At 42.6% G+C, this 26,990-nt stretch overlaps 1 protein-coding gene across 1 annotated transcript in view; it reads right to left on the reverse strand.

The window, feature by feature from the left end:
• Positions 1–7,294: 7,294 nt before the first annotated feature.
• Positions 7,295–26,990, reverse strand: part of LOC107811870 (thiosulfate/3-mercaptopyruvate sulfurtransferase 1, mitochondrial) — a 51,160-nt gene continuing 31,464 nt past the window's right edge. Inside the window, exon 11 of the mRNA XM_075241600.1 lies at positions 7,295–7,332. Within this exon, the coding sequence (XP_075097701.1) occupies positions 7,310–7,332 (23 nt within the window). The 3' untranslated portion in view covers positions 7,295–7,309. The remainder of the gene's footprint in view (positions 7,333–26,990) is intronic.

Here is a 26,990-nt window from a genome sequence, read left to right on the forward strand (position 1 = left end):
AGCATGCTCGTGCAATGGTGGATACTGGAGCAACTCATAATTTCGTGACTGAGGCTGCCACAAAGAGACTAGAATTGAAGCTTGCTACAACCAACTCTCGCGTCAAGACTATGAATGCCGAGGTACAGAATGCTTGTGGGGTAGCTAATGGAGTTGGTGTCAAATTGGGAACTTGGAAAGGTATGACAACCTTTATCGTAACCGCTATGGATATCTTTGACATCATATTGGGGCAAGAGTTCTTTAGACATTGCCATACTTTGATCGACCCCTACCTCCAACATCTCTTGGTTATGGAGCGAGAAGGAGCTTGTATGGTACCTATAGTGACTATGTAGGTTGTCAAGGGGATCAAGAAGGGGGGGGCCGACGTTCGTGGCAACCATCACAAGTCTGGAGGAAGACAAGCATTTTCAAGAGACATTGCTGCCTTGCATAGAGAAGTTGCTTGAAGAAAACAAAGGCGTCATGCTCGAGGAGTTGCCTAAGCATTTGCCGCCTAGGCGAGAGGTGGATCACAAGATTGAGTTGGAGACAGGGGCTAAGCCACCCACATTTACCCCATATCGTATGGCACCGCCCGAGCTAGAGGAGCTCAGGAAACAATTGAAAGAGCTGCTAGATGCTGGTCATATTCGCCGATCAAAGGTACCTTTCGGATCACCGGTATTGTTCCAGAAGAAGAAGGATATATCACTACGCTTGTGCATAGACTACCGAGAACTTAATAAGGTCGCAGTGAATAATAAGTACCTGATCCCGCTCATTGCTAACTTGTTCGATAGACTTGGGCAAGCCAAGTGTTTTACCAAGGTGGATCTTTGCAAGGGCTACTACCAGGTTCGCATTGCAGAAGGAGATAAGCCAAAGACAACATGTGTGACGAGATATGGAGCCTTTGAGTGGTTGGTGATGCCCTTCGGCTTAACCAATGCACCGGCCACATTTTGTACCCTTATGAGCAATATTTTTCATCCCTACGTTGATCAGTTCGCGATAGTCTACCTAGCGACATAGTCATCTACAACAACACCTTGGAGGAGCACATGAAGCAAACAATTCAAGTTCTCTCTAAAATAAAGCTTCCTTTAACAATACTCTTATGTTCTTTCTACCATTCTCTTAGCGATCTTGAGTGTAGTAAGGTTGAATTGGCATAGCAAGAACGTGAGTAAGTTATGCAAGATCGTTAGCGAGTTGTCAAGTGCCACACGTGTACTTAGTTAACTACTAAGGACGTGACAACGTGGTATCAGAGCCAGGTTGCAACTAAGGGAATGGCGAATGACGGAGAAATTAACGCTGCCAACACCCAAGCCAACGTCATCCAGGATGCTGCTGGCAAGAGCGGTAGTAACAAAAAGAGGAATGCCACCAACAAGAGCCAGGAGGTGCCACCAACAAGAGCCAGGAGTTGCCATCCGAGGTTGTGTCAAATGAAGGGCTTACATCCCAAAAACCATCTACCACCGAGGCGAACGAGGATGAAGTGGAGGTCCTTCCCGAGGACGTCTCTCTCGGTAAAGAGTGGGTGATGAAGATGAACGTGAGGATGGACGTCGTGGAGATTTTTGGCCAACGCTTAGGGAAGGTAGAAGGCACCCTTAGCGTTCATGAGGGGCACACTCTTGAAGAGATCTAGAGTAACCAAAATGACATGGAGGGACGTACACAAACCTAGATGGAACTAAGGCAAACCATCACTGCCTTAGAGTGCAGACTCATAGAGGCTTTGAGTACTATTGATGCTACGAAGGCAAAGATAGAGTCACTCAAGATTATATAGCTTTCCTCATATGTAAGCTTCCTCCTATGTAAGCTTCCACATGGTATTAATATATGCCAAATAGTTCCTATATGGCATGATGATGTGGCGGGTCATCACACTCTCCCCTACTTAATGTTGCAACGACCGTGGCGCAATGCTGCTGCATAAACTCTCGGATCTTATCTTTTTAATTGCCATAAATCTTCATATCATTCCCACGTGGCCTCCTTGGGAGGTTGCCTCTTCCAATGGACGAGGAATATTGCGGTGGCTTTCTTCCCTTGTTTTCGCCTGTCCTGGTAATTAATAATAGCCTCAATCTCCCGGTCATGCGAGGCGGTGATAGTAATAGGCGCTCGACTTGATTGGCCCCTACTTAGATCATCCTTGTATTCATGATATGGCTTAAGCATGATGGCATGGAAGACAGGGTAGATCTTAAGATATGATGGCATGTCAAGCTTGTATGAGATCTTGCCTACCTTGGCGACGATCTTAAATGGCCCCTCATACTTGCGAATCAAATTCTGATGCATGCCCTATAGTGCCTTGAACTGTCTTGGGTTAAACTTCACCATGACTATGTCCCCAGCTCTGTAGTCTGTGGGATGCCGCTTACGGTCCGCAAACTTCTTCATCTTCTTAGCTGCCTTTTCCAAGTAGGACTTAGCAGTGTCAAGTTGCTCCCCCCCATCCTTTGGCCATATGATAAGCCCCCAAACTCTTTTCCTTGAACGCGGCTGGTAATGAATGTGGAGTTTGTGGTTGTTGGCCTGTGGCTAGCTCAAATGGTGTCCGCCCCGTGGACTCACTCCGCTACAAGTTATAAGAGAATTGGGCGATGTCTAGGAGCCTTGCCCAATCTTTCTGACGTGCGCTTACATAATTCCTCAAGTAGGATTCTAGTAAGGAATTGACCCATTCTGTTTGTCGATCGGTCTGTGGGTGGAAACTAGTGGAAAAGTGTAGTTACGTGCCAAGTATGTCGAATAACTCTCTCCAAAAGTGTCCAGTAAAATGGGGGCACGATCACTGATAATATGCCTTGGTAAGCCTCAATACTTCACCACGTTCTTAAAGAATAGTTTGGTGGCTTCCTTGGTAGGGCAACCTGGTGAGGCGAGCATGAAGGTGGCATATTTGAAAACATTCCACCACCACCATAATGGTACCATAACTGTCGTACTTTGGTAGGCAAGTGATAAAATCCATAGTCACGCTCTCCCATGGACGTTCTACAACTGGTAGTGGCTCCAAAAGTCCTCTTGGTTTTTGTTGCTCAACCTTGTCTTGTTGACAGACTAGACAAGTCTGCACATAACACTCTATATCATCTCGCATGCGTGGCCAATAGTAGATTGACTCAACCAAGGCCCTAGTGCGACGTTGGCCTGGATGACCAGCCCACATTGTGTCATGACTCTCCCTTATGATCCACCGTCTAATGTCTCCAAACTTAGACACGTAGACCCGCCGACCTGTGGTAAGTAGTAGGCTGTCTTTGACCCAAAAACATCTCGTATTGCCCTTGTTGGCTAACTCGATAAGTTGTTTGGCTACTGGATCATGTTGCATGCCTTTTTTATAGCCTCACGAATGTTCCATCTTGTTGAAGTAATTACAGCAAGCTCATCTTTCTGGCTCAAGGCATCGGCTACAATGTTACCTTTGCCAGGCTTATACTCCAGCACATAATCAAATTCGGCCAAGAAATTCTGCCACCGAGCCTATTTTAGGGTGAGCTTCTTATGCGTCTGAAAGTAGCTAGTAGCTGCATTGTCGGTCTTGACCACGAATCTCGACCCAAGAAAATAATATCGCCATGTACGAAGGCAATGCACAATAGCAGTTATCTCCTTCTCTTGCACTGTGTAACACCGCTCCGTCTCATTTAACTTGCGGCTCTCAAATGCTATGGGATGATTATCCTGCATCAAGACACCCCCAATGGCAAAATATGAGGCATCTGTATGCACCTCAAATGTCTTGGCAAACTTAGATAATGCCAAGAATGGCTCCTCTATTACAGCTGCCTTGAGGTCCTCAAACGCCCTTTGACAATGCTCCGTCCAAACCCATGGCTTGTTCTTCTTTAGCAACTCAGTCAATGGTGCGGCCTTTGCTGAGTAGCCACTGATGAACCGACGATAGTAGTTAATAAGGCCAAGGAAGGATCTCAATTCAGTTACCTTTATAGGTGCCTCCCACTCCTGGATAGCACGTACCTTAGCCTCGTCCATGTGTAGCTCGCCATTGCTAATAACATGGCCTAAGAAGTGCACCTTTGATTGTGCAAACTCGCATTTCTCCCTCTTGATGTATAGCTCATTCTCCCGCAAGACTTGGAAAACCTTTCTTAAGTGCTCCATGTGCTCCTCCAAGGTATTGTTGTAGATGACTATGTCGTCTAGGTAGACTACCACGAACTGATTAAGGTTGGGATGCAAAATCTTGTTCATAAGGGTGCAAAATGTGGTCGGTGCATTGGTTAAGCTGAAGGGCATCACCAACCACTCAAAGGCTCCATATCTCGTCACACATGTTGTGTCTGGCTCATCCCCTTCTGCAATGCAAACCTGGTAGTAGCCCTTACGAAGATCCACCTTGGTAAAATACTTGGCTTGCCCAAGTCTATCGAACAAGTCAACAATGAGCGGGATCGGGTATTTATTCTTCACTGTGACCTTATTAAGTACTTGGTAGTCTATGCACAAGCGTAGTGATCCATCCTTCTTCTTTTGGAACAATACTGGTGCACCGAAAGGTGCATTTGATAGGCGAATGTGACCAGCATCTAGCAGCTCTTTCAATTGTTTCCTGAGCTCCTCTAGCTCGGGCGGTGCCATACGATATAGGGCAAATGCAAGTGGCTTAGCCCCTGGCTCCAACTCAATCTTGTGATACACCTCTCGCCTAGGCGGCAAATGCTTAGGCAACTCCTCGGGCATGACGTCTTTCTTTTCCTCAAGCAACTTCTCTATGCAAGGCGGCAGTGTCTCTTGAAAACTCTTATCTTCCTCCAGACTTGTGATGGTTGCCACGAACGTCGGGTCCCCTTCTTGATCCCCTTGACAACCTGCATAGCTGAGAGTTGTGCTTGGATATATCCATGTGGCATAGTCATTGTAGGTACCATGCAAGCTCCTTCTCGCTCCATAACCAAGAGATGTTGGAGGTAGGGGTCGATCAAAGTATGACAATGTCTAAAGAACTCTTGCCCCAATATGATGTCAAAGATATCCATAGCGGTTATGGTAAAGTTTGTCATACCTTTCCAAGTTCCCAATTTGACACCAACTCCATTAGCTACCCCACGAGCATTCTATACCTCGACATTCACAGCCTTGACACGAGAGTTGGTTGGAGCAAGCTTCAATTCTAGACTCTTTGCGGCAGCCTCAGTCAAAAAATTATGAGTTGCTCCAGTATCCACCATTGCACTAGCAGGTTTGTTGTTGATGATGAGATGCACGTACTGATTTCCATTCTCGGTAGGTTGGATAGCTTGCTTCGTGCCGGCACCACATAATCCGTTCATACCCAAGTGTACGGTTCTCGAACTCTATGCTTGCGGCTACTCCTTCCGTTCACGGACCATGGCGTTGAGGCTCTTTAGGTCGGGACAATTCCTAAAGCTGTGCGGCCCTCTGCATATGTAACATCCCTTCTTCTGGTAATGTGCATTCTTCTCAGAGTAGCCCTGACGGCCACTCGACTTTTTGGAATCTTGAGTCTTGTAGTATATTTGTTGTATCTCCTTGCCTTTGCCACGGTCTCCCCCACTTTTGACATTGTTAAACTTTGTTTCTTTTCCTTTGCCTTTGTCGTGCTTGTCATGAATAAAATCCATCAATAATTCGGCCTCTACTATGGCTTGGTCTATATCTGCGACTTGCCGGCATTGCAGCTCCTGCTTAGCCCAATTTTGTAACCCGTCCATGAAGTGAAACAACAAGTCATCATTGGTCAAGTTGGGGATTTGAAGCATAAGGGTAGTGAACTCCTTGACATAGACACGCATGCTCCCTGTTTGCTTCAACTCCCTAAGCTTGCGCCTTGCCTCGTACAATACATTGTTTGGAAAGAATTGTCTCTTAAACTCGGCTTTGAACTGATCCCACGTGCTAATAGTACATAGACATTTATCCACGTCGGCCATCTTCCTTCTCCACCATAGCATGGCAGTCTCTAAGAGGTATAACACTGCAGTGTTGATCATGGCCTCGTCGTCCCTCACTTTGCCGTGCTTGAAGTAGTTCTCCAAGTGCCAAAGGAAGTTTTCCACTTCTTGTGCATCACGAACACCTTTGAACACCGGGGGTATGGGAGCCTCGATCTTGGCCTCCCTCACCACCACAATATTGTTGGCTGCATCGGTCATGCAAGCACTAACATGCTCCTCAAGTGACTCTATCTTTGCCTTCATAGCATCGATAGTACTCAAAGCCTCCATGAGTTTGCACTCTAAGGCAGTGATGGTTTGCCTTAGTTCCATCTCGGTCTGTGTACGTCCCACCATGTCATTTCGGATACTCTCAATCTCTTCAAGAGTGTGCCCCTCATTTGCGTTAGTGTTATTAATAAAAGTAGATATTAAATAACTAGCTTAGTTGTGTTTGTGTTAGAAAAATATTTCAAATCACTCCTGAGCCTCTCGCGACCCGAATAATTCATACCCGCAAGTCATAAAATACCAAATGAATATATGGGAAGTCTCAAATAGGTAAAAATGATCCTAAAACATAAAATGATCGACTGGGTTGTTGCATTCGGAGAATACTTTCTGCAGGACATTGTCCCCCACTTTGAAATACCGAAGGTTGGCCCTCGTTTTGTAATATTTCTCAAGTCATTGCTTCTGTGCAACAATCCGAATTAATGCCATCTCTCGGTGCCCTTACACTAACTTTAATATCGTTATCAATGCTTTATCATTAGATTCCTCAGTTGCATGACCGGATCATAGGCATGGTTCTCCTATCTCAATCGGGGTTAATTCTTCCGATCCGTGGACAAGTGAAAATGGAGTTTCTCTTGCACTTGTCTTTGTTTTTGTTCGATATGCCCATAAGACACCAGGTAATTCTTCCGACCACCTTTCCTTAGCTGCTTCTAATCTCTTTTTCAAGTTGTCCATCAATTGTTTTTATATAATTCAACTTGGCCATTCGCATTGGGTTGATACGGGATGAAGTAATCTTTTTAGTTTTTCATTTGTCACGATCCCAATTTCTCTCTGTAGGATGTTGTGATAGCACCTAGTCTCTAAGACTAGGTGAGCCTAATAGTTAATGAATTAAATGACAGAATTTAACCAATACAACTATTTAAAATAAATCGTATATTTCTATATAAAGCCAACAATCCCAATATGATACAATATCCCAAAATCGGTAGTACAAGTCATATGCTTTTCTAGGAGTAACTAGGAATTACAAGTACATCACTGTCCCGAAATTATAAAAATGGTGGAAATAAAAAACAACAAAGGGTGACTTCGGGGCCTGCGAACGTCGAGCAGGTATACCTAGACATAAGTCTCTAACCAACTCGATCAGAAGTACCTAGATTTGAATAAAAATATGCAAAAGCGTAGCATGAGTATACCACACCAGTACCCAGTAAGTATTAAGCCTAACCTCGTTAGAGTAGTGACGAGGCCAGGTCAAGATACCTACCAGACATGTAAACCTGTGCAGGATATATCATAAAGCTAACAATGGAAAGAACATCAATGTAAGACCAACAGCAGAAGGATCACAAATTTACAATCAACAGTGAAAATAATAGAAACACGAATGGAAATAAGAAATAACCAGGTAATAAAGCAACAACATAGTTAGAATACATATGAAATATGAATGAATTCAAGTAAGGAGAACCGATGAAAACTCAATCAATCAAATAGTTCCTAATGCACGAATTACAACAAGAATTACCCGAGGTACCACTCGTAATCACAAATCTTGAGTTACAACTTCCAAATCTTACACGTATGACACCTCGTGCCCACATTAGCAATCACCCTCACTCGGAAAAGTCCTCGTGCTACCATGTACATCGTATTCGTATCAATATCAACAAAGATGATCGATGGATAAATTTAAACACAATGAAACACAATTTCAAACTTGAATAAAGTAAAGCACCAAATGAGATATGAAGCTTAATTTAGGATTCAAATAAACTAAAATAAAGGAGAGGTTGTGCAAATAGAGTATTAGATGAGCTTAGTTTAGAAATTTATGAGATGAAGTGAAAATATCGTATTTAAACAAAGTAAAACATTAGTTAAACTTAACAAGTTATATATAGAATTTGTTAAAAATAAAACGTGATAACATTTTTTAAGTAAAGTACACAACAATAAGGTGATGAGTAAAATTTTAGAATCCAATTAAAGTAAAAATGTGATAACCATTTAAATTAGTAAAACGCCAAGTGAAATATGAGTTTTATTTTAAAAGACACACAAGGGGAACACCTTAAGAATTCTTTCATTTTAAAACCGCTAAATTACCAACAACTTAATCGAATATGAGATAATGACCCCATGCACATAAATTCATCTTGACAATCAATTTATCAAGAAATAACGGAGACATAAATTGGCATGTTAAAGCAACACAACAATATCCGTTGCGGCGTGCAACCCGATCCCACACAATAATAACAATATCTGTTGCGGCGTATAATCCAATCCCACACATTAATAACATTATTTGTTGCGGCGTGCAACCCGATCTCACACAATAATAACAATATTCGTTGCGGCGTGCAACCCGATCCCACACAATAATATCAATATCTGTTGCGGCGTATAACCCGATCTCACACAATAATAACACTATTTGTTGCAGCGTGCAACCTGATCCCACACAATAATAACAATATCTGTTGCAGCGTGCAACCTGATCTCACCTATATCATATCGTTCGTCCTTATCGCTCCATATCACATCTTTTCATATCATTTCAATATTGTTGCGGCGTGCAACCCGATCCCCAAACAATAGGCATTACACAGTGTATCACAAAACCAAACACCATAACGAAGCTACACAAGAAGTCACAAACATGTGACAAAGTTACACGATAACTCCCAAAAATCAAATAGCAAGTAATGACAATTTATAAATAAAGACACGGTTACCAAGAATCAATTAACAATTAAGTCATATAACAGATAATGCATGAATTCAACAAGTAGTTACAATTAACAAATAAGACATATAAGAGTGAACTTGATAATAAAAGATAGAACATGTACTAACAACTTCAAATAGGCACGTACGAGCAAATTCAACAATGAAAGATATAACATGTTGTGACAAATACAATTAAATGCATGGAAGAAGTCTAGAAGTCTACACTGGTCAAATACCAAATATATGCTCGTGTACACACGCTTCACCCCGTGTACACGTTTTTCATATAATTCAAATAGTACCATCACCCAAAACCGAGGGGTAATTTCTCACACACAAGTTAGGCAAGATACTTACCCCAATTAGGCCGATTCATCACCCAAAATAGTTGTCCTTTTAAAATTAACCTCCGCTCGGTTCAAATCTAACCAAAAACTACTTAATATTAACAAACAATGCAAGAGAAATCAATTACATTAAATAAAGCTATGATCTTTATACTTTTCCCAAAAGTCAATGCCGGACCCACCTTGGATTCTGAATCCACGCTTACCCGAGCGAAGTTCGAACCAATACAAGCTCACACGAACAAAAATTGACTCAATCGGAGTCTGATAGTTCAACTAATTCGCCAAAATATCGCTCTTGGGTGTTCATAACCCAAGAGTCCAACTCACACTAACTGGGTCCCATATCTCCCAAAATACTCCTCCGAAACTCGCCAAATTCGAGTATGTTGTTCTCCTAATATATGAGAATAAGACCCCAAAATGAATCGGAAAATAAATGCCTCTAACTCAATTTCAATTTTTAAAATTTAGGATATAACCCTAGGTCTTGATTCAAAGAATAAAATGGGTTTTCAATTAAAATCATGGATTAAATCTTAAACCAAGGGAATGAATCAAAGAGAAATACTTAGGTTATGGTTTAGACCTTACCTCATGGAAGAAACTTGAAGAATATCCATGAATTCTCCCAATCTCAAACTTTCAAGATGAGAAAAACTCCAACAACATTAATAGCCAAAAATGCCCAGTTGTTTTGTCTCGTTTCTTGTGCCAAACAATCCCGAAACTCGCTTTTGATGCCTCCAATGGATTTCTCGTAAACTTCCAGTCAAGTTATACTTTTTAATCACTCCATTTGACCTTATAATGATGTATATATGTTGGTTTCAATATTTGAAAATAGTGCAGATTTTTAAATACGAATTCAGTGGTAATTTTGTAATTAATCTGAAAAAATCTAGCAACCCAATTCTTAGTAAATTGATCATAAATTCCTCATACAATGTCTAAACTTGATGATTTTAGTAGCTATGGTTCCAAAATTATGATACGGATATAATGGTTTAGTCGAAACACGAATCAAAGTTTGTTTGCTCAATATGGTAACTTTTATGTTCAAATCGACGTCGAAACTGTAAACAACCACCATACAACCCAAACTTATCCAAAACTTATCGAATTTAACCAAACTTTGTAGACATGTCCAAAATCATTATACAAACTTATTGGAATAATTAAAACTTGATTCTGAGTCCGTTTACCCAAAAGTCAAACCTTGGTCAACTCTTCCAACTTAAAACTTCTAAAACGAGAATCATTCTTCCAAATCAATCCCGAACTGCTTGAAAATCGAAACCAACCATACACACAAGTCATAATACATAATATGAAGCTAATCAAAGTCTCAAACTACCGAATGGAACGCTAAAGCTCAAAATGATCGGTCGGGTCGTTACGTCATTATTCGGGAAACTCAGTCATTTTTGCCCCCAATGAATTGTGATCCATTATCATAAGCTATTTCTTTAGGTACTCTGAAGCGACAAATCATATTTCTCCAAAATGAAACCTACCAGTTCGTTTTCTCGAATCCTAGCAGGTGCACCTGCTTCCACCCACTTAGTAAAGTAATTAGTTAAAACTAAAAACAATCGTACATGTACTGGTGTTTTTGGAAGTGGTGTATCTATATTCATTTCTCATTTCATGAAAGCCCATGGGTTAAGAATAGAGTGGAGTGATTCTGCAGGTTGGTGTAACTGATGACCAAAATATTGACATTTATCACTGTTTACCGAAAAAATCGGATAACGTTAGATTTTGTATAGTTCTAAGGATATGCAATACAATTCGGTATAAATCGTATAGAGAAATAGAGATATGTGTATTCTTGACTATGAGAATAAAAATAGTGAGCAAAAAGAGTGAGTATAACAAGCACAAGGGGATATCTTTCAATGTGTTTAGTGATTTTTTGTCTCTATTCTTAGCTTACAAGGATTTCCCCTTTTATAGAAGAGGGTCATTACAAAAAACAATAAAATAAAGCAAATAGTGGAAGGCCCATGATGACTTGTCTTTTCCTTGATTCCTGCTAAGATTCTCTCTCTTGGTGCGGTCGCAATGGCTCTTGTCTGTAAGCTCGATACTGGCTCAAACTCGTTACTGGGTCGGGCCCTTCGGTCTTGGTTTGAGTTCGACCTTCGAGATGGGTGTCGTGCCTTTCCAACCTCAAAGCATTGCCTCGCGGATCGATTCGATCACGGGCTCTACAGGGTTATCGAGCCGACTCCTCGAGCGACCTTCGGGCTCGAGGCTCGTTAGTACCGACTTCGGAGCTCACTCCCAAAATCTCATTCCGACTTTTTAACACTCGAACTCGATCGAATGTAGGAAGGCCGAAATCTATTTCGACCGTATAGAGATAGTCCCCTCATTTCTCACAAAGGATGCGGTGAGAATCGATGTGATTTTTAGTGGTTCGATCGGGTCATAAGCCGACATTTTCACAGGGATCGATTATGACGTATGTGATAGCTGTCCTATCGATTCAGCCTTTCAAGGTATTTAATGCTTGTCAGATGGCGATCGGCCACCTGTGATATTGAACCGTCACGATGCGAGCCTATAAATAGCTCTTCCATCTATCATTTACTTCTTTCACGCATTCACTCCCCCAAATTTTCTCATCTTTTCTTCCTTTCTTGTTGCTACCAGAGTTTTGGTGTTGTCAATTTTTCACTTTCCTTTGTATTTCTTCCTCCCATATCAATGGCCAAGATTTCTAAAACTGTGCCTCAGAAGGAGAAAGCTTCTTCTTCACGGCCGTCCGGCGACAAGGCACCGGTGGAGCCGTCCACCTATGACTACATTCCCGGCCCATGTACTCTAAAGATCAATTATAAGATTGAGAATCCTTCATCCGTCCCGGGTCAATGCGAGCACGTCTCGATGTATATGTGCTCTATAATGGAGGGTCATCTCGAGGCCGTCAGAAAAGACTGCAACTGGGGTTCCGAAGTTGTGTTGCAAATTCCATCCCCCGAAGAGAGCGTCGTCACCCATGTGGAGGGGGTTTTAACTATTTACACTTATCCCTTCACATTGAGTCCGGTCGACCTGGTGGTCATCCATTTTTGCAAGAGATATCAGGTCACCCTTGGTCAGATTCATCCCTCTCTGTGGCGTATAGTAATCCTACTTCGCTTCTTTTTCACCAAAGTCGGGGGGCTGGATTTTTCCCTAAATCACCTCATACGGTTGTATCGGCCTCAAATCTTTTGAGGATTAATCAGACTTCATCGTCGGGCATCGAAGGCTTTGATGTCGAGTATCGACGAAGACAAGGATCGGGGTTGGATGGGGTATTACATTCGGGTGTGGACCCATGACCTCATTCCGGAAGAGAAGATGCTGTTCCCCGAGGAATGGAATTTCGATCGTAAGTTGTTCTCATAAGCGTCGCCTTTTGTATCCTTTCTTGAAAAAAAATTTCCAATATACAGCTGCCCCTTGGATGCCACAACCGGTGCCCGACCTCGAGGATTGGGTTCAGAAGTTAGCCTCGACTTCCTCTTACACCGAACGTGCTTGGCGTGATTTGTCTAAAGGCAGATGGGAAGCCAAGAAGCATGGTAAGGTTTTACTTCTCATTTCCTTCGAAGCGCTCTTTGTGCTCCATTCGTTACCGATTTCCTTTCATGCAGGCGTAACCAAGGACGCCGCTTTGAGGCCTTCGAGCGGTGAAGAAGGAACCAAGTCCCTGGTCCCAAAATCGGGGAAAGACAAGAAGCGCAAAGCTGCCTCTCGATTAGAGGGCCCCAAGCCCAAAACTCGAAGGGTGAGGAGGAAGGCAATTGCCCTTTCGATTGACTCGGTCCAACGACTGAGAGAAAAAGAAGAAGAAGACGAAGAAGAAGACGAAGAAGAAGAAGAAGAAGAGGAAGAAGTAGGTGCCTCGACTTTGGTGTCCCGATCTGCCAGAGCTATCGAGGTTACCGAAGCTCCTGAACCGATGGCAGCTGTACCAGTCGGGGTTGACACCGGGATCCCGAGTCTTGATTGGAACGCCCCGAGTGATTCACTTGGGACTACGACAGTGGGTTATTCGCCTTCTCTTCCCACCTTTTCTGAGGAGGCGTTAAAGGAAGCTCGAGAATTGAAGACCCTCGATATGGGCGAAGGCTCTAGTACAGGGGATCCCTTTTAGGATTGCTTTATCAGAGTTGGTGATGCTTCCGATATCGGGGATGCTTCTCTTCTACTGGAAGAGGCCCAATGTTTCATTACTCAGGTAATGATTTTATTATACTTGGTTTCTTTGTTCCTTTTCGAATTTGACTCGTGTTCCTTCCCTACTGTGCAGGCCATTAGTAGATTTCAGGTCGACCTTAGCTAGTGTGAGGTCGAGCTTCAGAAAGTCTCGGGGGAGAGAGACGCCTTGCGGCTTCTTTGCAGCCAAAAGGACGAGGCTATAAAGGACCTCCAAGCGGATTTGGCTAAGGATCGTGAAGAAGAGGCTGAACTTGACAAGCAGGTGAGCCTCATTCTGTTAAAGTACGGGTTTGACTCGACTGTGGAAGTTAACCCTTCGTTGTCTCAGCTGAAGCAAAAGGTTGAAATGATCGGGTCACTTCGGGAAGAATTCGATCAAATCAAAGCCGAATGTAATCGGTGGAAAGAGACTATCGATCGCCTGGCTACGAAAAAGGAGACCATTTTGACCAACTTATTATCGGGCGATGTTTAGCTTCGAAACGTTAAACAAAAGGGTTCGGCTCAAGCTAAGAGGATCGAGGAGCTTGAAGCCCATCTTACTGAGGCCAAGACCGAGGTTGAGTCCTCAAAAATCTTGGCGGATAAGTCCATTGCCGTATATCGGGCTGATGCCGACGCTGCTCAGATGGAGGCGCGAGAGACGGCGCATACTGTCGACACCCGAGCACATTGGATTGCCAAACTTTCTAAATGTAGGTCTCAGAGTGAGACAGTCGAGGAGATACATGTTCGAACTTTCGACCTTACTGAAGAAATAAAAAGGGCTAAAGAGCTCGAAGCTGAAGCTGAAGCCTTGGCTTCTGATGGCGATGATCATGATGATGATGATAGCAAGAGCGGATCCGAGTATGGGAGAGATCCTGACAGAGAAGCAAACGCCCCTGAGGATGATCAAGAAGCTTAGTTCATATTTGTAATTAATCATGTAGAAATTTTTGTATATAGACAACTTTGGCCGATTTGTACAGATTTTATGCGTGCCTTACAAATGTTTTCACAAGGATCTTAACAATTCAATCAAGTTTGGACTTTGTAGTCTCTATTATTGATTTGTTCGAAGTGACGTAGCCCTTGGGCTTACTAGTTGAGTTAATGATCCGAACTTTGAAGAAATATAATCCGTAGGCATAATAATCGAGTAAGTGCTTTGCTTGAATTCGGAGTGAAAGTAGCCCGTAGGCTTTAATCGTCGAGTGAATGATTCGAACTCGAAGTAATGTAGCCCGCGGGCGTAATGGTCGAGTGAGTGCTTGCTCGAACTCAAAGTGAAAGTAGCCCGTAGGCTTTAGTCATCCAGTGAATGATTTGAACTCGATGCAATGTAGCCCGTAGGCGTAATGGTCGAAGTAGCCCGTAGGCTTAGCAGTCGAGTGAATGATTCGAAATCGATGCAATGTAGCCCGTAGGCGTAATGGTCGAAGTAGCCCATAGGCTTAGCAGTCGAGTGAATGATTCGAACTCGATGCAATGTAGCCCGTAGGCGTAATGGTCGAAGTAGCTCGTAGGCTTAGCAGTCGAGTGAATGACTCGAACTCGATGCAATGTATCCCGTAGGCGTAATGGTCGAAGTATCCCGTAGGCTTAGTGGTCGAGTGAGTGCTTGCTCGAACTTGATGTAATGTAGCCCGTAGGCGTAATAGCCGAAGTAGCCCATAGGCTTAGCAGTCGAGTGAATAATTCAAACTCGATGCAATGTAGCCCGTAGGCATAATGGTCGAAGTAGCCCGTAGGCTTAGCAGTTGAGTGAATGATTCAAACTCGATGCAATGAATGATTCAAACTCGATGCAATGTAGCCCGTAGGCTTAGCAGTCGAGTGAATGATTCGAACTCGATGCAATGTAGCCCGTAGGCATAATGGTCGAAGTAGCCCGTAGGCTTAATTGGTCGAATTTAATTTGATTATGTTTGCATAATAAATCTCCAAATAGAGGAAGTTTCCTTGGATACAAGATCCCGATAAAGAATAGAACTTTTTTCGCATGTTATTACACATGTGTTCATGTTTCGTGCCTGGGTTCAGGCCAATCTACATGAGCATGGTTTGTTTCGACCATTTGGCTCTTACAATTTTTCCTATTGGAACCCTGTTGTTGTGAAATAACTCTCTTGCATCTGAACTCAATGTATTTGAGGGCCTAATACCCCCTCATTATTCGAGGTCTATTGTAAAGAGGCCTCGGATATTGTTGTAAGTGCAGCACGATCAATGGTTGACTCATTAAAAACCTTGCTGAAAAACCCATTCGGGATAAAATCGGTCTAAGGGAAAAAGAGTGCAACGCGTGCTTTCAAGCGAAAGATCCAACTTAGCCCTCGTTCGGACTTCTGCAGGGGTCAGTTTTGAAATGTAAGTGAGTATGGAAAGATCATACCTTAGCAGTAGTAGCGTTTTAAATATGATACATTCCAGCTGCTTGATAGTTGTTTGCCGTTTATAATGTCGAGCATGTACAATCCCTTTCCGATGTTCTCGAGCACCTGATATGGTCCTTCCCAATTCGGTCCTAGTTTTCCTTCGTTCGGATTTTGGGTATTGATGGTAACTTTTCTTAACACTAAGTCCCCGGGCTTGAAATGGCGGAGCTTGGTTCTTCAATTATAATATCTTTCGATTCGCTGATTTTGGGCGGCCAATTGGACGAGAGAAGCTTCTCGTCTTTCGTTCGATAGTTCGAGGCTAGTATTCATAGCCTCGTTATTTGATTCTTCCATCGCGAATCGAAATCTGGCACTAGGTATCAATGCTTCGGACCCATATACTAAGGAGAATGGGGTTGCCCCCGTACTGGATTTTGACGTCGTCCGATATGCCCAAAGGACTTCGGGTAGGATTTCTCTCCATTTTCCTTTAGCGTTGTTCAACCTCTTCTTTAGGTTTTGAATGACAGTTTTGTTCGTTGATTCGGCCTGTCCATTCCCACTGGGGTGGTATGGCATCGATAGTATCCTTCTTATTTTGTGGTCTTGGAATCTTGTTACTTTGCTGCCAACGAATTGCTTTCCATTGTCACATACTATTTCGGCGGGTATCCCGAATCGGCATATGATATGATCCCAAATAAAGTCTATAACTTATTTCTCTCTTATTTTCTCGAACGCCTGTGCTTCAACCCATTTAGAAAAATAGTCAGTCATAAATAAAATGAATTTGGCTTTACCTGGGGTTGATGGCAGAGGGCCGACGATATCCATTCCCCATTTCATGAACGGCCATGGGGATAGGACTGAGTGAAGTTGCTCTCTAGGTTGATGGATCATTGGCGCAAACCTTTGACATTTGTCACATTTACGAACAAATTCTTTCGCATCTTTGCCCATATCGATCCAATAATACCCTGCTCTGATTATTTTTCGAACTAATGTATCAGAACCGGAGTGATTCCCACAAGTGCCCTCGTGCACTTCCCGTAGGATGTAATCGATATCTCCCGGACCCAAGCATACTGCCAACGGTCCATCCAATGTCCTTCGATATAGCGTTCCGTCTGAAGCCAATGTGAATCGAGCATCTTTAGTCCATAGGGTCCTAGAATCTTTAGGGTCCGATGGGAGCTTTCCGCTCTTTAAGTATTCAATATACGTGTTTCTCCAATCCCAGGTTAAGCTTGTAGAATTTTTCTCGGCGTGACCTTCTTCGATTACCAATCTCAAAAGTTGAACAACATTCCCCGAGCCCAAGTCATCTACCTCGACCGACGATCCCAAATTTGAAAGCGCATCGGCCTCATTATTCTGTTCTCGTGGAACATCCTATAAAGTCCATTGTTGGAAATGGTGCAAAGTAACAAGCAGTTTATCTAAATACCATTGCATTCTACCTTCTCAAACTTTGAAGGTTTTGTTTACTTGACTCACCACCAGCAAAGAGTCACAATTGGCTTCAATGACTTCTACTCCCAAGTTTCTAGCTAGCTCGAGACGTGCAATCATGGCTTCATACTTGGCCTCGTTGTTAGTCAACCTGATAGTTTTAATAGATTGCCTAATAGTGTTACCCATGGGGGGTTTCAAAACTATGCCCAGCCCGGACCCTTTCACGTTCGAAGACTCGTCCGTAAAAAGGATCCGTACACCCGATGATGCACCTGATATTTCAACAGTTCTTTTTCGACTTCGGGTACGAGGGTTGGCGTGAAATTGGCCACGAAGTCTGCTAAAATTTGAGACTTGATGGCCGTACGGGGTTGATATTCGATATCGTACCCACTGAGTTCGACGGCCCATTTGGCCAATCGACCTAATAGTTCGGGCGTGTGCAAAATATTACGAAGTGGGTAGGTGGTTAATACGCATATGGGGTGACATTGAAAGTACGGTCTTAACTTTCTAGAGGCATTTATCAGTGCAAGTGCCAATTTTTCTAGTTGCGGATACCTAGTTTTCGCCTCTCCTAAGGTTTGACTCATATAATAAACGGGAAATTGCGTACCTTTCTCTTCTCGAACAAGGATACCTCTTACGGCGATTTCCGATACTGCCAAGTACAAACAAAGCTTTTCGTCTGTTTTTGGAGTGTGAAGTAGTGGTGGGCTTGATAGATATCGTTTTAGTTCCTGTAATGCTTGTTGGCACTCCGGGATCTAGGAAAAATCGTTCTTCTTTTTGAGTAGAGATAAAAATTTGAGACTTCGATCAGATGATCTTGAAATGAACCGGCCTAAGGCTGCAATCCGACCGGTTAGCCTTTGTACGGCTTTCACACTGCCCACAACGATGATGTCTTCTATGGCCTTGATTTTATTGGGGTTAATCTCTATTCCCCGATGTGACACCATGAAGCCGAGGAACTTGCCCGAATCGACCCCGAAAGCACATTTTTCGGGGTTGAGCTTCATGTTGTATTTCCTCAAAATATCGAACGTTTCCTGCAAATGGGTCAAATGGTCCTCTGCGCGCAGGGATTTAACTAGCATGTCATCAATATAAACTTTCATTGATTTTCCTATTTGTTCTTCGAACATTTTATTTACTAGGCGCTGGTAAGTAGCCCCTGCATTCTTTAGCCCGAAGGGCATCACATTATAACAATACGTTCCATATTTGGTGACAAATGAAGTCTTTTCCTGGTCCTCCAGGTTCATCTGGATTTGATTATACCCGGAATAGGCATCGAGAAAAGTGAGGATCTCGTGGCCGGTCGTGGCATCGATCATGCGATCGATGTTGGGCAGTGGAAAGGAATCTTTGGGGCATGCTTTGTTCAAATCCTTATAGTCCACACACATTCTAAGTTTGTTCCCTTTTTTAGGCACTACAACTACGTTGGCTAACCATTCGGGATATTTCACCTCCCGAATGGACCCTATTTTGAGAAGCTTGGTTACCTCATCCTTTATGAATGCGTGCTTTCCCTCGGACTGGGGTCTTCTCTTTTGCTTCACCGATCTGAACCTGGGGTCCAAACTTAGCTGATGCGTCGTTATGTCCGGAGGGATCCCTGTTATATCTAAATAGGACCAGGCAAAACAATCGATGTTATTGATAAGAAATTGAACGAGTTTCTTCCTGAGTTCGGGGCTCAACCCCGTTTCTAAGTATACCTTTCGCTCGGGCCAGTGCTCGATTAATGTGACTTGATCTAGTTCCTCGATTTTTGATTTGGTGGCGTCGCAGTCATCGAGAATCATGAAAGATCGAGGGACCCTTTGATCATCATCCTTTTCGATCTTCTGGTTATCTGGATGGGTCGAAGCCGATGTCTGTGATTGCTATTTGGTGTCCCGTTCTCCTTCTGAGCCCGATCCTTCTATCGACGAAAGTGAGGATGTTGGTTTAGCTTCCTCGACGGCGAACATTTCCTTTGCGGCTGGTTGTTCTCCGTACACCATTTCGACACCTCTCGGTGTAGGGAATTTGAGGGCCTGATGTAGGGTCGAAGGTACAGCTCTCATGTTGTGGATCCATGGCCTCCCGAGGAGGGCGTTGTATCTCATATCGCCTTCGATCACGTGAAACTTTGTTTCCTGGATGGTTCCGACCATGTTTATTGGTAGGATTATCTCGCCTTTGGTGGTTTCACATGTCATATTGAACCCGTTTAGAACCAGAGTTGCGGATACGATCTGATCCTGTAGGCCGAGTTGTTCTACTACCTTCAGTCGGATGATGTTGGCCGAGCTACCTAGATCGATTAACACACGCTTAATTTTAGTTTTATACATGAGTACGGATATTACCAGTGCATCGTTATGAGGTTGGATGACCCCTTCTGCATCTTCATCATCGAAGGACAAAGTCCCCCTGGGTGCGTAATCTTGAGTCCGAGATCGCTTTTCCCTCACAATCGATGTTTTAGTACGTTTAAGCACTGGTCCCTGAGGGGTATCGATGCCGCCGATGATCATGTGAATGACGTGTTGCGGTTCTTCTTGCTCGTTGTGCTTGCTGAAATCCCTGTTTTTGAAATGGTTCTTCCCCCTATCACTCAGAAATTCCCGAAGGTTCCCTTTGTTAAATAAGCGGGCTATTTCCTCTCTTAGTTGCCTGCAATCTTCCGTTCTGTGGCCATGGGTACCATGCTATTCGCACGTTTGATTGGGATATCTTTGGACAGGATCGGTCTGCATGGGTCGAGGCCATTTAGTGTCTTTGATGCGTCCGATGGCCGACACGATAGCGGATGCACCAACGCAGAAGTTATATTCTGATAATCGAGGTGCTTCTATAGGATCGACATATTTATCGAAGCCGCTCTTGCTCATAAGTCCCCGAGAGTTTTGCCCTCGATCGATCCTTCGATTGTTCCAAACTGTATTGTGTGCTGAACCGTTGTTCACCCGATCTGCGATGTACGGTCGATATCGGTCTCTGTCTGACCTTTGTTCTCTATCGATCTCCTTTTGGTTTTTAGTAGCTGTCTTGTTCTGATGCACGGGTCCATACGGAGCTCCCAACTGATCATCCTCGACCCTAATTTTCGATTGGTATCGGCTGTGTATATCTGCCCAAGTTATCGCTGGATACTCGATTAAATTTTATTTCAGCCGATGTGATGCTGTCAAACTTAGCTCGTTCAACCCTTGGGTGAAAGCTTGTACCGCCCAATCGTCTGTGACCGGTGGTAATTTTATGCGTTCCATTTGAAATCGGGATACGAATTCCCTCAGCATTTCGTTCCCCATTTGCTTTACTTTGAAGAGGTCTGATTTTCTTGTTGCAACCTTTATTGCTCCAGCATGTGCCTTTACGAATGAATCAGCTAACATGGCAAAAGAATCGATAGAATTTGGTGGTAAATTGTGATACCAGAATATCGCTCCCTTCGAGAGGGTCTCTCCAAACTTTTTTAACAACACGCATTCGATCTCATCGTCCTCCAAATCGTTACCTTTGATGGCACATGTGTAAGAGGTGACATGTTCGTTAGGATCGGTCATACCGTTATATTTGGGAATTTCGGGCATACGGAATTTTTTGGGGATTGGTTTCGGTGCCGCACTCGAGGGAAAAGGCTTTTGTATGAATGTTTTCGAATCAAGCCCCTTTATCATTGGTGGGGCCCCCAGGATTTGATCGACCTTGGCATTGTATGTTTCCACTCTCTTGTCATTGGCTTCGACTCGTTTTGTGAGTTTTTCGAGCAATTTAGTAATTCCGGGAGTAGTCCCCGATTCTTGTTCGTTTGATTTCACTATGGCGGGCTCTGTTCTGGGGGTGATTTCTCGAAGTGGATTGGAATCTGGCCTGCTTTGTGCGCGAGTTTAGCTCTGTAACTGAGCTATCACTACTTGTTGGGCTTGTAGCATCTCGAAGATCATACGTAGGCTGGCCCCGATTTCCCCCACATTTTGGGTGTCTCGAGCTACGGATGGAGTACCGCCCTGAATGCTTCTTTCCGGTTTGGAACGCTGATTCGCCTCCAAAGCTATTTGTGAATTTATATCCAATGGTATTTAGGCTCGGGTTTCGGGTATTTCGATTCGAGCCTTGGTGCCATCGTTAATTGGCCTTCCGGCTCCGGGTGCCAAGTTGTTGGTTTCACCTTGAAGGCCGGCTTCATGGTCGATAGGTAAAGCCATTGCTGATTTGAAGTTGCAAACTGGCGTGCACTTTGGATTTATATCAAACGATCACTGCTACCCTTAGCCCCACGGTGGGCGCCAAACTGTTTACCGAAAAAATCGGATAACGTTAGATTTTTTATGATTCTAAGGATATGCAATACAATTCGGTATAAATCGTATAGAGAAATAGAGATATGTGTATTCTTGACTATGAGAATAAAAATAGTGAGCAAAAAGAGTGAGTAAAACAAGCACAAGGGGATATCTTTCAATGTGTTTAGTGATTTTTTGTCTCTGTTCTTAGCTTACAAGGATTCCCCCTTTTATAGAAGATGGTCATTACAAAAAACAATAAAATAAAGTAAATAGTGGAAGGCCCATGATGACTTGTCTTTTCCTTGATTCCTGCTAAGATTTTCTCTCTTGGTGCGGTCGCAACGGCTCTTATCTGTGAGCTCGATACTGGCTCGAACTCGTTACTGGGTCGGGCCCTTCGGTCTTGGCTCGAGTTCGGCCTTCGAGATGGGCGTCGCGCCTTTCCAACCTCGAAGTAGTGCCTCACGGATCGATTCGATCACTGGCTCGATAGGATTATCGAGCCGATTCCTCGAGCGACCTTCAGGCTCGAGGCTCGTTAGTACCGACTTCGGAGCTCACTCCTAAAATCTCATTCCGACTTTTTAACACTCGAACTCAATCGAACGTAGGAAAGCCGAAATATATTTTGACCGTATACAATCACACTTTTTAAGGTATACCTTCGTATCTTCCTCTATTCAAGGCTAATAGTATCCAACTCTGATGAGTTTCCGAGTTAAATCTATGTCACTCACCGCAGTTTCCTTCATCAACTTCTCTTATTACATACTCTATTTGTCCGCGTCCGAGATATTTAGCTAAGGGACCATTGATCATTCTTCGGTAGAGCTCTCCTTCGATGAGATAATATTGAGTTGCTCGAACCCTAAGTTGTAGAGATACTTTTTTATCTTCGGGAAAGATTTCATTCTACAAGTAATTGATAAATTAGTTATGCTAATCACAAGTTAAATAAGTTGAATTTACCTCATTTCTATTGTGGTCAATAGCGGAATTGAATATATGAACTACTACCGCATTGCTCCCAGACTCGGTAATATCTACTATGGATCATAGGTTTACTATAGCATATGCTTCGGCATTGTATTCTCGATGTATTTTCATGACCTTCTATTCTCAGAATTGAGCTAAGAGGTTCATTACATTTTCTAAGTATTGTTGCATCTGGTTTTCTTGGGCCGCATACGTCCGGAAGGATACGATTATCGAAGCTGGAATCCCATTTAACTAATCACGAGTTGGGAATCACTTTTTAGCTTGATGTGTCCTGCATCGAGTCCCCTAGCTAATTCAAGTCCAGCAACTACAGCTCATACTCGACTTCATTGTTAGTTTTATAACAAAATTTTGTCAATTGTTGAATTATTTCTCTGGAAGATGCAGTAAGAACAATTCTGAGGCCGAACCCTTTAACATTGGATGATCCATTTGTGTTGAGGGTCCAGACTCCAAGGACTGCTCCAGAAGCGATTGTTATTTCTTTTTAGCCTTAGGGAGTATACCCGTACTAAAGTCAGCTACTCATATTCACTAAGTTTGACCGTCGATTTGGCAAGGTCATCCCTAAAGCTCCTGTTTATGAAGGATGAACTATAAGGGAAATGTATTTGCTACAGAATTTGGATGACATTGAAAATAAGGCTTAAGCTTCTGAACAGCTATTATTCGTGCAAGAGCTAATTTTTCTAGATATGGATATCTAGTTTTTGTGTCTAAAATTATCTTGCTAACATAATAGATAGGATATTGTGTACCTTCATTTTCTCAGACTAGAACAACGCTTACTGACACTTCTAAAACTAAGTAAAACAATAGCATCTCTCCATCCCGGGGCTTTAAAATCAATGTAGGATTAGCCAAGTAACTTTTTAGATCTTTCGAAGCTTACTGACGTTCCACAGTTCATCCGAAGTATTTTTGTTTCTTTAGTACTAGAAGAACATATGGCATCTCGCCGACGATCTAGATATAAACCTTCCTAATATTGCTATTCGACATGTCAACCTTGCACTTCTTTCTTGCTTGTTAGCATATCCGGTATTCCTTCGATGTCTTTGATTTGATCTAGGTTGACCTTAATTACTCTATTGGAAATGAGAAAATCTATGAACTTACCGGAAGCTACCTTAAATTCACATTTCTCCGGGTGTAACTTGATATTATACCATCTGCGAGTAGCAAATGTCTTCCTCAAATGGTTCAAATGATTCTCTGATTGGACTGACTTTACTAGCATATCATCAATAAAAGCTTCTTTTGTTTTCCCGATGCATTACTTGAACATCTAATTTATCAGTCGCTGATATGTGGCTCCGACATTCTTAAGACCGTATGGCATTACGTTGTAATATTAAGTCCTCTGGTACATGATGAAGAAGTCTTCTCCTAGTCCTTAGGGTCTATTTTAATTTAGTTGTACCCGGAATATGCATCTAGAAAGTTTAACAACACATGTCCAGTTTTTGTGTTTATGAATTGATTAATATATGGTAAAGGGAAAGAGTCTTTAGGGCATGATTTGTTCAAATGTGCATAATAAATGCACACTCTCCACTTACTATTCTTCTTTAGAACCACCCACCACATTAGCCAACCAGTTTGGTTGGTTACTTGGCCTCTCGGTCTCGGATCAATATAATCTTCAGTAGCTTGGAGTCCTTAATTTAACGGTGGATGATACTAGTCTGCATTGAGCTTATGGGTCACTAACTCGGATGGTATGCCTATTATATCAACATAGGACCAGGCAAAGTAATTTACGCTAGCTCACAAAAATTTAATTAATTTACCTCTAAGTTTGGGGTGAAGTCCGGAACCCACATAAACCTTTCTATCTGAGAAGTAAACGAAGAGGATGACTCTTCTAGCTCTTCAGTTGTCGACTTGATAGCATCTGGTTCATCTGCTAAGTTGTATACTGTCTTTCTTCAATTGAGGGGTTCGAGTTGCTTGACGACCCCTGTAGCTTAAATTTCTATTAGATGCTTCTAATTTTTGGCAAGGTTGTTTACTAGAACCACTGAATTTCTTTCTCATGCTGCTCTTTGATCTCCTGTAATTTCTCTAATTCCCCACTTAGTTGGAAAATTTATTACCTGATGTAATGTAGACAGCGCGACATACATGTCATGAATTCATGGTCTTCCGAGATGATGTTGTATGTCATATCTGCAGTTATCACTTGGAATGGGGTATATTTAATTATATCTTGTGCAAAAATGGGTAGGATAATTTTGCCGTGTTGTTTTACTACAACTGTTGGACCCGAAACGTGTTCATGCCTTTGGAATGATCATGTACATCATCTGTATTTCTTTTATAACCCACAAGTGTATGATATTAACTGAGCTACCTGGGTCAATCAGAACACATTTAACATCAGTGACTAAAACTCGTAAAGTGATTACTAGTGCATCATGATGTGGGAACATCAGTCTATCGCTGTCCTCATCGTCGAAGGTAATATTGTCATCTTTCATGCGTGACTAACACCTTGGCGTACTTCTTTGCAGCTGTGTACGTGATGTCATTAACTTCTTCTCATCCAGAGATGACATTAGCCGTGTGTTTGGTGATGGAGTTCAGGGTAGCTCTTCATTGTCTGGTTCTTTAAGTATATTTGTTTTCCTTTGTCGCTGAGAAACTCCCCGTAATATGCTTCTTGAGGAGGTACGTCACCTCATGCTGCAAGGATTTACAATCTTTTACCTTATGCCATTGAACATTGTGATATTCACACCAAGATTCTTGACTCCTTTTACTAGGATCCATTCTCACTTCCCCAGGGCATCTTACTTTATATCCCATGTCTTTCATCACAACTATTAAGTCCGAGTTACTGACATCGAAACTATAGTTAGTTAAGTTTGCACCCCTATTGTCTCAGTTTGTTTCTGAACTCCTGTAGGGTCCTTGCCGGTGTAAGGTTCATACCGACGTCTTGAATTTTTATGGCTAAACTCTATATGTCTATGTATCAGCCACAATATGTGTTAATTATTGGGATTTTAAGCTTGTGTAGCTTAAAGAAGGTGAATGAGAAATGGAGGAAAAATAAAATATTTGAGTTTCCCTTGGGAAAGGGACACTGTCCCATATCGGAGGAAGAAAAGGCTTTTGATGGGTATATATATAATTGCTCTTCTTCTAGCTCTTAAAGAGTTAAGAAAAAGGCAAGCCTCGCGCCGCCGCCGTCGTCGCTCGCTCGGCTCGGCTTCGGCTTCGGCTTCGGATTTGGTCAAAGATTGATTGATTAATCTTTTGGGACAAAATTTCTTCCAATTAATTAATTAATTAATTAATTAATTAACAAAAAATTCAATTCGGAATAACCTATGACCCGCGACCCGGTTCGGTCAGGCCCGTTTTCTTTTCCGGATTATTTTAAATTTCCCGCAATATTTCAAACACACCTTTTCCAACAGCCATGGCTGTTTCTGAAAGGTTGCAAACCTTTTCAGAAACAATGCCAGCAACTCTATAAATAGAGTTTGAATCACAGAATCTTTCCTTACGAAATTTTCTGAGCTTCTTCTTCTTCTTCTTCTGCACAAGTCACACAATCAATCCCAGGTCATGAAGTCATTGTTTGTTTATATGTTGATGACATGTTGATAATGAGTAAAAACATGGCAGATATAAATGCTACTAAGCGCATGTTGGCTAGCAAATTCGATATGAAAGACTTAGGAGTTGCTGATGTGATCTTAGGAATCAGAATTCACAAGACTCCACAAGGTCTAGCATTATCACAGTCTCACTACATTGAAAAGGTACTTGACAAGTTCAAGTATTTGGATTTCAAAATTGCCAAGACTCCAATTGACGTGAGTTATGCACTTCAAAAGAATGAAGGTGAAAGTGACTCACAATTGGATTATGCAAGAGTATTGGGAAGTTTGATGTATATCATGAATTGTACACGACCAGATATAGCATGTGCTATTAGTAAACTGAGTCGGTTTACAAGTAATCCCAATCACATACATTGGATGGCAATGAAACGGGTTTTGGGGTATCTCAAACATACCCAAAATTACGCTTTGCATTATAACAAATATCCCTCCGTGATCGAGGGATATAGTGATGCAAATTGGATCACTGGATCATCTGAAGTTAAATCCACGAGTGGATATGTTTTCACAATTGGGGGTGGAGCAGTGTCTTGGAAATCATCCAAACAAATGTGCATCGCCCGTTCTACAATGGAATCTGAATTCATAGCTTTAGATAAGGCAGGTGAAGAAGCTGAATGGCTCCGAAATTTCTTGGAAGATATTCCATTTTGGCCCAAACCTTTGGCACATATTTGTATACATTGTGATAGTCCAGCGGCAATAGGCAGGGCAGGGAGCGTTATGTATAACGGAAAATCTCGTCATATACGACGGAGACACAATACCG

The sequence above is a fragment of the Nicotiana tabacum genome, chromosome 21 (assembly GCF_000715075.1).
Source record: "Nicotiana tabacum cultivar K326 chromosome 21, ASM71507v2, whole genome shotgun sequence".
Taxonomy (NCBI): domain Eukaryota; kingdom Viridiplantae; phylum Streptophyta; class Magnoliopsida; order Solanales; family Solanaceae; genus Nicotiana; species Nicotiana tabacum.